The 12,367-nt window shown below is 37.1% G+C and overlaps 1 protein-coding gene across 1 annotated transcript in view; it reads left to right on the forward strand.

Annotated features, from left to right (window-relative positions):
• Nucleotides 1–12,367, forward strand: part of LOC107599415 (RING1 and YY1-binding protein B) — a 29,227-nt gene that overhangs the window by 14,130 nt on the left and 2,730 nt on the right. Inside the window, exons 3-4 of the mRNA XM_016290996.1 lie at nt 9,851–10,117; nt 10,202–10,297. Of these exons, the coding sequence (XP_016146482.1) occupies nt 9,851–10,117; nt 10,202–10,297 (363 nt within the window). The remainder of the gene's footprint in view (nt 1–9,850; nt 10,118–10,201; nt 10,298–12,367) is intronic.

The raw sequence follows: 12,367 nt of genomic DNA on the forward strand, positions 1-12,367 counted from the left end.
ATATTGCAGCCATTTGCTAAAATCATTTAAGTTATTTTTTTTTCCTCATTAATGTACACACAGCACCCCATATTGCCAGAAAAACACAGAATTGTTGACATTTTTGCAGATTTATTAAAAAAGAAAAACTGAAATATCACATGGTCCTAAGTATTCAGACCCTTTGCTGTGACACTCATATATTTAACTCAGGTGCTGTCCATTTCTTCTGATCATCCTTGAGATGGTTCTACACATTCATTTGAGTCCAGCTGTGTTTGATTATACTGATTGGACTTGATTAGGAAAGCCACACACCTGTCTTTATAAGACCTTACAGCTCACAGTGCATGTCACAAATGGTAGCAAGTAACAAAACAACATTAAACTCCGGCAAGAAGATAAAGTCCTTCTTGCAAAATCATAGACATGTATTTACAAATCAAGTATAATGGGAACACAGAATGATCTTGGAGAGCGCTTTACCGAGCTGACTGTCGTAACCGAATGCGACCAGGGTTTAAAGGCTGAACGACTGACTGACAGCCACAGAGGAGAAAAGAGTTTGTGTGAACTTTAATGTAAGGACTTAAAATATTAATATGTAGCTCACATTAAGCTATCGTATGGCTTCAGAAGTAACACAGAATAATTTGCACAATAGGGGAAAAAATTTCTCGGATTTGGATCGGCCCTCTCTGATACGAGAAAAATTATACCCGATCCAAGAAAAATGGCACTATCGGAGCCGATACCCGATATGAATATCGGATCGGCGCATCCCTAGTTGAGATGGTATTTCTTCTTTTCATCTTACATCTGTATAATGCATATTAAAGTTCATAAGTGCAGGGCTGCTTTGTTTACAGCGGAAACCAAGGAAACACTTTAAGCGCCACCTGCTGGCAGAGAGTGAATCTGCGTCTCATTCAGCTCGTCTGCTGTTTCATGCAGATATTTTTGTATAGTTTCACAAAACTGAAGTCAAACCATTCTGTATTTGCTTCAAATTTCGAAATTATACAATGTAATTTAGATTAAAAACTGCTCATATTGCATCTTTGTTTGAAACATGATTAAAATGCAGTGGTTGCCTCTAATTTTAAAAGGAAAGCGCACAGACAAAGCCTTATTTTGTTTATATGAAGATATTTATTTTGTGTTACTTATTTGATTTGGTGCTTGTTTTAAAATTTCAATTTAGTTTTGTTATTTACATTTACATTATATTTAAATTGTTACACATTTTGACTTCAATTATTTTCATATTGCATATTTTTCCTACTTTCATTTTTGTTTTGAAAGTATGGTAAAAACTAGTAAAATGTACCAACAATCACATTTAAAAAATATACACTTTTTGATATACCATAAAAAAAAAACAGGTAGCCCATCTGAATTAGGACATTTAGGCTATCCATCTAATAGTAGCCTACCAAAATCTTATTAACAGTAGAAGTTAAATCTTACTGTAGTCTTCAAATCTGAATACTGTCTTACGTTTTAAAATCACAAAGAGTGTTTGGTCCCATCAGGCTAACGTGACAGTCACGACTCATGCAGCTGTAAGGTTTTCTTTTTCCTTTGTTTTTACTCGCGATCTTTACAACACGCATTAAATTACGTATTTCATGGCACACTCGTTTTATGCGTATTTGGTGCCACCTATTGTTGTGGGTGTATTATTGACATGTCAAAGTCTAGACCCTGAATATAAGACGACCACGTTTTTTCAGATGTATTTCCAAGAAAAAAACATTGTCTTATGTTCGGGTCAATACGGTATATTATTATAGTGTTATATTTCAATTTCACAAAGAAACATGCAGCATTCCGTCCAAGCAATAATAAAAGGACACATTTATTTATAATTTGTCTTAAATCTCATTTTGTAAAAAAAAAAAAAAAACTTGAATCGTGAGTTGAGTGAATCCGTTACATCCCTATTCTTACATTTAGAAAACGACCAGTTGTATGTTTTAAAAAACTGTAAAAGTTGTATAATGTAATCACGGTTTTAGTTTGAACATGATTACATACGAGTAATTTTTCTTGAATATTCAGCAGAAAAGGGCAATAGCGGGTTGCAACAAGCCCTTTAAGCTAAGAAAACCCTTCGTGATAACCTTTAGTTTTAAATAAAATAAATTCTCTTAGCTTAATGGGCTGGTTGCAGCTGGGCCCGGGTTTTTGACTTTTAATAACCCATGCATTTTCACTTGGTTTAACCCTTTAGGCGCCAGGGTTTATTGGAAAAAATGCTGGATTTTGACATCAAGATTTCAAAAGCTTGTGGCTTGAAAGGGCTTATAGATAGAGATCTACTGTAAATATGAAAAATGTTGGGCATGACCGAAAGTTTGTGAAGTGTAAACATACTCATCTAATTTGCATATTATGACGTCATCAGGGGCGGCCATCTTGAATTTCATAATATTCAGGAAATGGTAGATATTGAATTGATGTTTGAACTTATTTGCATGTTTTGTTTTGTTTTTGGTCTTTTTATCCTCATTCCAAATTATCAGAAAAGAGGAAACCAACAATAAAATAGGAGAAAGTACTAAATTATTACTATATTACAATACTATATAGTAGTAAAACACATGTGAACAGTAGCCTACTTTTTGATCAGTTCGTCAGTAATATTCAGGAAAAAATACATATTTATCGCGATCTGTGGGCGCACAGAAAATGAGAGTTCTCAAGACTCAAAAGCCCGTGCAAATGATAAGTTCCGTCATCTGTTATCGCGTTATAAGCGCGGAACCTGCGGGAAGTAGAATTATTATTAATAGCCGCAATCCTGCACCTGAAATTCAAGACCTGCTCTGTGTTCTCTACTAATAACCCGACTGTGAATGATGCGAGCGCCGTTATGTTGTCAGTGAGAAGCTGCAGCTGTGGCGGGGAGGATTTTTGGTGTGCTGGTGTTCTGACAAATAATGCTACCTATCAGATTATGCTACCAACAAATCGTCAGAACACCGGCAGAACAACAACAATGTGCTATATGTTTCTTTTCCCCTCATTTTTTCCAATTGATGGAAATCCATCGTAGCGACGGAAAACTTTCATCCCTGAGTAGTATTTACATCATACTGCACCACAGTAATATATTTCTGATAATTTCATTAAGCTAACCTGAACTTATATTTTGACGGGTTGCCATGAGGAACTTGTTTCTGTAGGTCTATGTAAATGATATGAAGATAGTTTTACGCCAATGAAACCGTCAAATGCTCATGAAGTGAAAAGTCAGAGCAGTTCTGGAGATGTTCGTGTATTTATGTCCTCCATATAGTGATACGACAGAAGCTGAAATCACCGCGAGCGTCGCACACTCTGTATGTGTAGTAGGGATGGAACGATTGCCGATAGGTCTATGTAAATGATATGAAGATAGTTTTACGCCAATGAAACCGTCAAATGCTCATGAAGTGAAAAGTCAGAGCAGTTCTGGAGATGTTCGTGTATTTATGTCCTCCATATAGTGATACGACAGAAGCTGAAATCACCGCGAGCGTCGCACACTCTGTATGTGTAGTAGGGATGGAACGATTGCCGATTTCACGATAAATCACAATAAAATGCACTGACGGTTAGTATTACCGTTTAAAATTTAATTATCATCAAAACCGTGTTTGATTATTGCGCTTTTGAAAACTTGCGGTAAATCCTGTCCAACCAGCATCAGTCTGACGCAGAAGCAGCATGCAGTGTTGTTCTTGTTGTTTTTTTTGCACGAGACAAAATGGCGGAAGGCAGTTGACAGCTCTCGGGAGATTTTTCAGCCATCTAAGAGGACCAAATCGGTGGTCTGGTTGTATTTTGGCTTTTACAAGAGTCCTGAAGGCAATTTAATCAAGGACGGTCACCCTGTCTGCCGATCTTGCAAGAAGAAAGTAGCTGCAAAAGGGGGAAACATCAAATTTGCTCCGTCATCTTCGTGACCACCACCCAGTTATATAGCGAATGCAAGGTAACTTTTACCTCAATACCAAAACTAACTGGGCAAATAATTGGACAAAAAATATTGATTAGAGAATAAATATTTCGATATCTCACTTGTTTAATGCAAAGCTTCCGCGAAGAGAAGTTCTCAGCAAGTGGCTTTGAGCCAAGACGAACGGATGTTATGTGTTGATCAGTAAATAATGTGTTGTGTGGTTTTTGTCGTGCTCGGGGAGTGTTGACAGCAGTCCTGACATGCCAGTGAGCTCTCGTGGCTGAGTTACAGCTGGCACTGATTCATAGCTCAAATGCTCGGCCTGTTTCTGTCTTGCTGAACTGCCCTTGATACAAATCTCCCCGCATGGCAGGACATCCACTGAGGGGAGATTAATCAAATCAATCACGGGCCTGTCCGGCGCTAGACTCCTGGGCTAAGCTCAAGTTGGAAGGGATTTTTGGATCCCCCTCAGGAGGTAAACTAAGCCAAGTCCCTGTTAAGTAGAGGATTGTGCACTTTTGACAAATCCCTGGTCTGGGTTAGAGCGAATTCCCCAGCGCTTAAGGTACTACAGGTGATGGACGGAGCGATGCAACTGTCTGTGGCTTTCAGCACTGGTGTATGATGAACTGATTGTTTTTGTAGACCTTAGTCAGGGTAGCACCATGTTTATTTATGACAGGAATGAAAATGAAACAGTGAAGGATTAAAGTACAGTGCGTTCAATGGATTTGTACTGTTGGTGAACAACATACCGAAAGTTCTGCTGACGAAATGTCTTTCTGAAAAATTTCAGTTGACAAAAACTCCATAAAACAGTTTAAAAGTTGGGAGTTGTGAAAATTGCATGATTTAGGACCTTTGTACAGTGCATGTCATTGTAAAGACTGTAGGTCTATCTCTAACAAACTCCTTTTTAGTGGTCGACCGATATATCGCCAAGGCCGATATATTTGCATGATTTAGGACCTTTGTACAGTGCATGTCATTGTAAAGACTGTAGGTCTATCTCTAACAAACTCCTTTTTAGTGGTCGACAGATATATCGCCAAGGCCGATATATCGACCGATATTTGAAGTTTTTTAAATGTTAAGTTTTTCTGTTTGTCCGATGTGTTCAAGGCGGGACTTTTATTTTGACGGCGCTGAGAACGGCAGCGCCTGAGGTGCACACAGTGCTCACATTCTCCCTCTTGTTCGCTGTTGTCGTTGACAGTTCTGTCTAAATACGGATAGAAGTTTGTCTAATAATCGGATAGAACGGTTAAACAAAGGAATTAAAATGTATACAAAAAGTTTTATAACGATTGATTTTATATTATTAGTAATAGAAAGGCAAACATTATAATATTTTCTTGTTTGCCGTCAGCATTTATATCATTTAAACAAATCTTTGAATGTCTAATAAACATCTAATTTCAAAAACCTTGCAAACTTAGTCGGATCCAGTTGTGAGATCTTGTGAAGTGTGCATGTGTATCCTGCATGATCGTGTATGCTCTGCATGACAGTCGATCCGTGTGAATTGAATGCTGATAGGAGGAGAGTTCAGCTTCACTGGAGACGCGCGATCGACAAACTTTAAACTCGTGATTTTAAATTATGCTGCGCTTTATGCATTTGCCCAATGTCATTATTATGTAATTTTCACTGTGTGCTGTATGTAAAATGAATGTCACCTTGGCTTTATTTGAAAAAATATAATTAATGCACACTAGGCTGTCAGAATGGCTGAAAAACTAAATTCAAATTTTGTGCTTAAATATGATAAAAATTCGAATTATATTTGAATTTAAAATGCATAATTTCAGTTAGGGTAAAGAAAAGCTTTTGGCTTCTCTCCTGAGGCCACAAGAGAGCGCATCAAGCATAAGATAACATGACTATCCGTGAAAAAAAAGTGCATAATGTTTATAAACCAATTATAATTCATTAAGTTGCTTAAACAACTATAAACAAAACAGCATCATGTATGTATGCATAGATTAATACAAAGGGCCGAAAACCAACCACACAGAGTACATTTTTCGTTTAAAAACACATCGTCATCGCATCTTATGCGCCACTGATAAGGCTGCCTCCTTAACGCACGCCTAAAATTTGAATGCAATGTTTTTGCATTCGAATGTGGATTTTTATTTTAAATTCGATGAATATTCGAAATTCTGATTTTTTTTTTGACCGCCCTAATGCACACAAACTTCCCAGAATACTAAGTGCACTGTTGGTTACAGTGTTTACTTACTTTTGAATGATATTTTTATTAAATATTTATTTATTTGTGAAAAATACTTTGTCATCTAAAGTATAAGTATGTTTATTTAGCACATTTATTTTTAATCAATTTTCAAATAATTTCAAATTTCTTAAATATTAATTTAAAATAAATTATGTAGAAGTATTTTAAGACTAGAAGATTACTTTGAAAGTTGTGTGAAAAAAATAACAACAACAATTATTATTAATATAATACAATTTCAATAATTACTTTATATTAATATAATATCGCTCTTTTTACCATTAATGAAGCCAATAAGCCATGATAAGCTATGCATTACAGTAATTTTTATCATGGTATTTCAGACTAACCATGGGGGTTAATGCATGTTCTCTCGTGGCTTAATCCTCTATTACCTCTCATGGCATGATGTTTTTTCATGTTCTGGACTGGAAATGTTGCCTGAATAAAGTAAATTTAACTTTGTATATTTCCACTTGTTAAATTGTTTACTTTTCCTCTGTTATTCTGCAGTGTGTTAGTTCCTGATCTTTGTTTTTCTTGCCTTGACCAGCTCAGACCCAACACATACTATTCCCACATGCTCTAAAAGATGCTCTCCAGTATCTTTTGCCAGCGGGCCCTGAAGCTCATCTAGATTCCTCGCAGAGGTTGTATTGATTGTAGTTGTGCTGGCCTCTTGAACATGATTCCCCATTATGAGGGATTGATTGGCTTCTCGTTGGCCGGTCTCCGGCGAGAAAGGCGGCTGTATCCCATCAGTCATAGGGAGTGAAAGAACCATCACTATCTAAGGGCCACAGGTTTTCTTAAAACCTCCAGTAGACAGCTGGGTTATCTATTGGTTTTGAGTAGAAGGGCATCAACAGGACCAATGTGTCTTGAGATCACTAGAGCTGCTTCTATCAGTACTTCAACTGTATTCTGACTTATTTTTTATTCTGTGACCACTTACACTCCTAACCAGGCACAACATGACATGATTCTAGTGGCAACTTGTTGCGACAGGCTGTGCAGACTCATTTTCCTTTGCCATTGCTTTCCAAAACACAATTGTTGCGTTCTCAGACTTATTTTAAGTGGTTAAGTCCATACAACAACACAGTGCAATGCATTGGCAAAGCATGTTTGTGCGCTTACATAGAGCATGTGTCTGGCCTTAATCTTTCATTCATAAGTTTTGGAAATCTAACCACAATCTAAACAGCTAAACATTCACAACTGCGATTGATCTGAAATATTGAGGTGAAGAGGACTCCCAAGTCTAAATGTTTAGACAAAGCAAAACACTTGTGGGCTTTGGCTCTTCCCCCATGATCAGTCGAAATCCTCTGTTACCCCCAGCTGCTGCCAGATGTTGGCCATTATGCTTGAGGAACGTGAGCTGGCTCGGGCTGTGTGGTGCTCTGCCTCAGATCTCAGACACAGCCCCTCGGCTTTTAATTAACTCAGCACCGCACTGAGGAGAGAGACTCCAGCGCACAACCGCTGCCTGTCTTTCCACCATTACAGAATGTGTGCGTGAGCACAGAAGCGCAAGAAAGGTTTCCTCAACTACATGGATACTATGCATTAGTAAAGAAATAAATTTTCATTTTTATAAATCACTTTGTACATGGTAATGTTTAATCCTGGTGTATTTATGGTGCAAATGAGAATAGATGAATATTGTGCCGTTTCTTCTCACCTTTTGTTTCAGGTTTGTGCTTTTTATAAATAAAGTTCTCACACTGAAAAAAACCAACTTGGTGAAACGGTTGACCCTTCACAAAGACCCGCCCCCTTAGTTACTGTTGCTCCGTCCGACAAGCCATGGCGCTCTCACGCCACACGTCATGTTCTCACGCAGTGAAAAATAAATTGCGGAGCAAAGAGGAAACCGACAACACGCCGACTGACAAGACAGAGCAGGTTACTTTTGGTATGAAACAAAGTGTCCACTTTCAAGTTTTGTAATTTTTTTTTTTTAAAGAAATTCAAACAATAAATACCATTTTGTGCCTCTTTAATGTGTTGTGACAGATCGCTGTAGCGCCTCCATTCAAGCAGCACGTGAACCGATCTGATCGCCTGTCAATCAAGCTCATGCATGGCAAAGGGTCAATTTGCGCTCAGAATTTCATTGAAAAGCACTGCTCTAAACAATGTTTTATTAAAAAATATTTCATGAAATCGACAAGTTTGAACTTTCAAATGCATAAAGGAAATCTGAGGGGAAGTAAATACCTGATTTAAATATGATTTCAGTAAATAGCTTATAGTTGGGTCTTTTCCTCACACAAAGCTATCATATTGCTTTCATAATACTTGAGATCAAGTCGTATTGACTTTTTATGGCTTTTTTTGGACAGTGAGTGTAAAAAGATAATAATAATAAAGTTTTTGACCATTTGAGTAAACTTTTCCCACTCTGAAACAAACAAGCCCCATCAAAACTCGCACAGAGGACTGTTGGATTGAAAACCGCTTTCTATCTGGTTTGTGGCAAATGAGGCCAAACCTTCTAGCTAATCTGATTAGTCACTGTGACAGTGACATGCTGCAAATGTCCCACCCTATGATCCTCACTGTCATTTATTAAAGGAGTAGAGTAATGAGATTACACATTCAGCAGACCCACACAGCTGGCGAGGGGCCGTCATCACATTCGGGAGACCAGTGAAAGGGTTTTAGTCACTGAAATGCCTGCGGAGGGCTTTATCTGGCTAGGTATTTCTTAATGTCTTCACAACAATCCACAGAATCTGTGCTTTAAATGGTTTTGTGTAAACACTGGCTGAGGTGGATTACGTGCAGATATGCGATGAAGAGCAGACGTGTTTTAGTACTGTACATTATTCCAGTGAGAGGTGCTTGATATAACAATTCCTCATACTAGAAATTAGAGTTCATTTGAATGAAGCCTTAACCACTAGTAGCAAACTTTGCTGTGAAACTGACAAAGATTTTGCTACATGAGTAGTATGTCAAGTCATCTGGTATTTTTTCAAAAACAAAAATGTGTGGTGTTTGAGCTGTAGTTGTCTAACATTTTCCAGTTTTTTAGTGATTATTCATCTGTTGTAGATTAATGAACTTCTGGTTAAACGTAAAACAATTCTGTAAGTTTGGTGGTTTATTAAATTAAATAAATAAATATTTTGATCACACTAGTCTTCTGTTGGCATGCATAATTTGAAGTGACCTCAAGTCATCTGGTATTTTTTCAAAAACAAAAATGTGTGGTGTTTGAGCTGTAGTTGTCTAACATTTTCCAGTTTTTTAGTGATTATTCATCTGTTGTAGATTAATGAACTTCTGGTTAAACGTAAAACAATTCTGTAAGTTTGGTGGTTTATTAAATTAAATAAATATTTTGATCACACTAGTCTTCTGTTGGCATGCATAATTTGAAGTGACAGTTATCCTTTCAGAAAATTATGTATTTTAACATATATATCCTGGTTGAGTTCATTTCACCATAGATTTCTGCATTACTGTAAATGCAGTGTTTTGCTGAACCCAGAACATTCATTTGAAAAGGATACATTACATTACATGACGTCAGGCTTAAGATATTGAACTTGTACTTGTACTTTGCAACCTCCAGGCTCAGCAGTTAAGTGAAGAGTTTACTTTACTGGTTTCAGCGGAGTTAGTGCTGCTCTGGCACTGACTATCAACTCTGTTCGGCCCCACAGGAAACCCCGGATAAACTCCCAGCTGGTGGCACAGCAGGTGGCACAGCAGTACGCCATTCCTCCTCCCCCAAAGAAAGAGAAGAAGGAAAAGCCTGAGAGGCCTGAGAAAGATCGAGCCGAGGGGGAGCGTCCTGATGGAAATCCACATGACAGCGAACACACGGACAAGGACAAGAGTGAGAAGGAGCAGCCTGACAAAGAGAAGAAGGACCGAGAGAAAGAAATCACCCCAGCCATCACCAAGAAACCCAACAGCAAAAAGAACAAGTACGTTAGTCACCAATAAGAATGTGAGAAACTTCTGAGTTTCTGCTTTATGGCATGTGTAACCAAAAAAGTTTCTCTTTACAGACCCAAGTCAGACAGCCATCAAAGCCCACCCAGTGAACGAAACAGCATTCAGTCCGGCAAATCCACAACCAAGACCAAGAACTCCCATATCTCCAGGTATCTCACCTTTATCTTTGTATGCAACTAAGCTCACAGCATTCTGTAATGACAAATCCAAGTTTCCTTCTCACGTTTGAGAACAATCCTGATCCAAGTTCGCTCCATAGCAAAGTTTGTGGTCAGTTACCTCTCTACTGTAAAGTTCTTTTAATGTGTGTTGCTGGACACAAGATGTATAAAATGAAATCATGTTTGTGAAATTCCCATAAAGTTGAGGGAATTTGAGGCTGTTCTTGGCTAATGCTGTAAAAAGGCTGCTATTGTAAATTAATAGGGGCCAATTTTTTGAAATTGAGATTTATACATCATCTGAAAGCTGAATAAATAAGCTTTCCATTGATGTATGGTTTGTTAGGATAGGACAATATTTGGCCGAGATACAACTATTTGAAAATCTGAAATCGGAGGGTGCAAAAAAAATCAAAATACTGGGAAAATTGCCTTTAAAGTTGTCCAAATGAAGTTCTTAGCAATGCATATTATTAATCAAAAATTAAGTTTTGATATATTTACGGTAGGAAATTTACAAAATATCTTCATGGAGCATGATCTTTACTTAATATCCTAATGATATTTGGCATAAAAGAAAAATCGATAATTTTGACCCATATGTTTTTTTTGGCTATTGCTAAAAATATATCCCAGCGACTTAAGACTGGTTTTGTGCTCCAGGGTCACACATTTTCTTGATCCATTTTTACTCTTTCGTTCACTCTTTCTTTTGCTTCCTTGTTCTTTCACTCTTCCATCCTTCCTTCCTACTTAATACCTACATACCGACTTGCCTACCAGTCAACCAAAAAAAAAATATATATATATATATATATTTTTTTTACACATTCCTGCTGTCTACTTACAGTATATCAATTTAGTTTAACATGTACACTACAGTTCAAAGGTTTGTAGTCAGTATATATATATATATATATATTTCTTAAATAACTTATTCAACAAGAACACTTTAATTTGATCAAAACTGACAGCAAAGACATTTATAATTTTACAAATAATTTATTTTTCAAATAAATGCTGCTCTTTTGAATTTTCTATTTATCAAAGAATTCTGAAAAAATAATGATCATAATAAATGTTTGTTGAGCACCAAATCAGCATATTAGAATGGTTTCTGAAGGATCATAGGACACTGAAGACTGAAGTAATTGCTGCTGAAAATTCAGCTTTGGCATCACAGTAATAAATAATGTTTAAATAAATTTAAATAGAATACAGTGTCATTATATTTCACAATAGAACTGTTATTACTGCATTTTTGATTAAATAAATGCAGCATTGGAGAGACTAATATAGTTTTCAAAAACATCACACACAAAAAACTTTCCAACCCCAAACGTTTGAATGGTGGTATATTGACCTGTTAACATGTAAAGGCCCGTTCACACCAAGAACGTTAACTATAAAGATAACTAGTGTCCACACCAGCTGACGATATCGTCTATTCTAAGCGCATGCTCATCTGCTGCTTTAAATTATCAAGCTCATTATAGCAGGATTGATTCTGATTGGGTGTCAATGTTTTTATCGTTCATCAGCTGGAAGAAAATTGTTCTGAAAGTGATTCCAACGATATCGTTTCTCTGTGCCTTTATCGTTATAGCTGTGATGTGGACTCTGCTATTCTTTAATATTGAGAACAATTTTTAGAACTGTATCTTTATCTTTATCCTTATCTTTATAGTTATCATCCTTGGTGTGAACAGGCCTTAATCCTTGTAGCGTTTTGGACTTTTGGATCATTCATGTCAGCTCCCTACTCCACAGGGCTCCAGACTACAACTGAATGATCACAGTTTGCACAAATTTGCCAGCATGAATGTAGTTAGAGAAAATCACTAAGAGTACTGGTTTCTGTGGTTTAATTTGTCATTTTGAGGGTGCTGGTACCCAAAGTGCTGCCCCTCAGCACTGCTCGCGTGCTCTGGAAAGGTGAAGACACTTCTATTAGCACTAGTCACTTTCATACAGTCTCATAATGCTGCTTGATGCTGTCATTTAAAAGCCAAAATAATGGTAGTGTAATAATAATATTATTCCCCCCCCCCCCCTCTC

The sequence above is a fragment of the Sinocyclocheilus grahami genome, unplaced genomic scaffold (assembly GCF_001515645.1).
Source record: "Sinocyclocheilus grahami isolate Dianchi unplaced genomic scaffold, SAMN03320097.WGS_v1.1 scaffold266.1, whole genome shotgun sequence".
In the NCBI taxonomy this organism is placed as follows: Eukaryota; Metazoa; Chordata; class Actinopteri; order Cypriniformes; family Cyprinidae; genus Sinocyclocheilus; species Sinocyclocheilus grahami.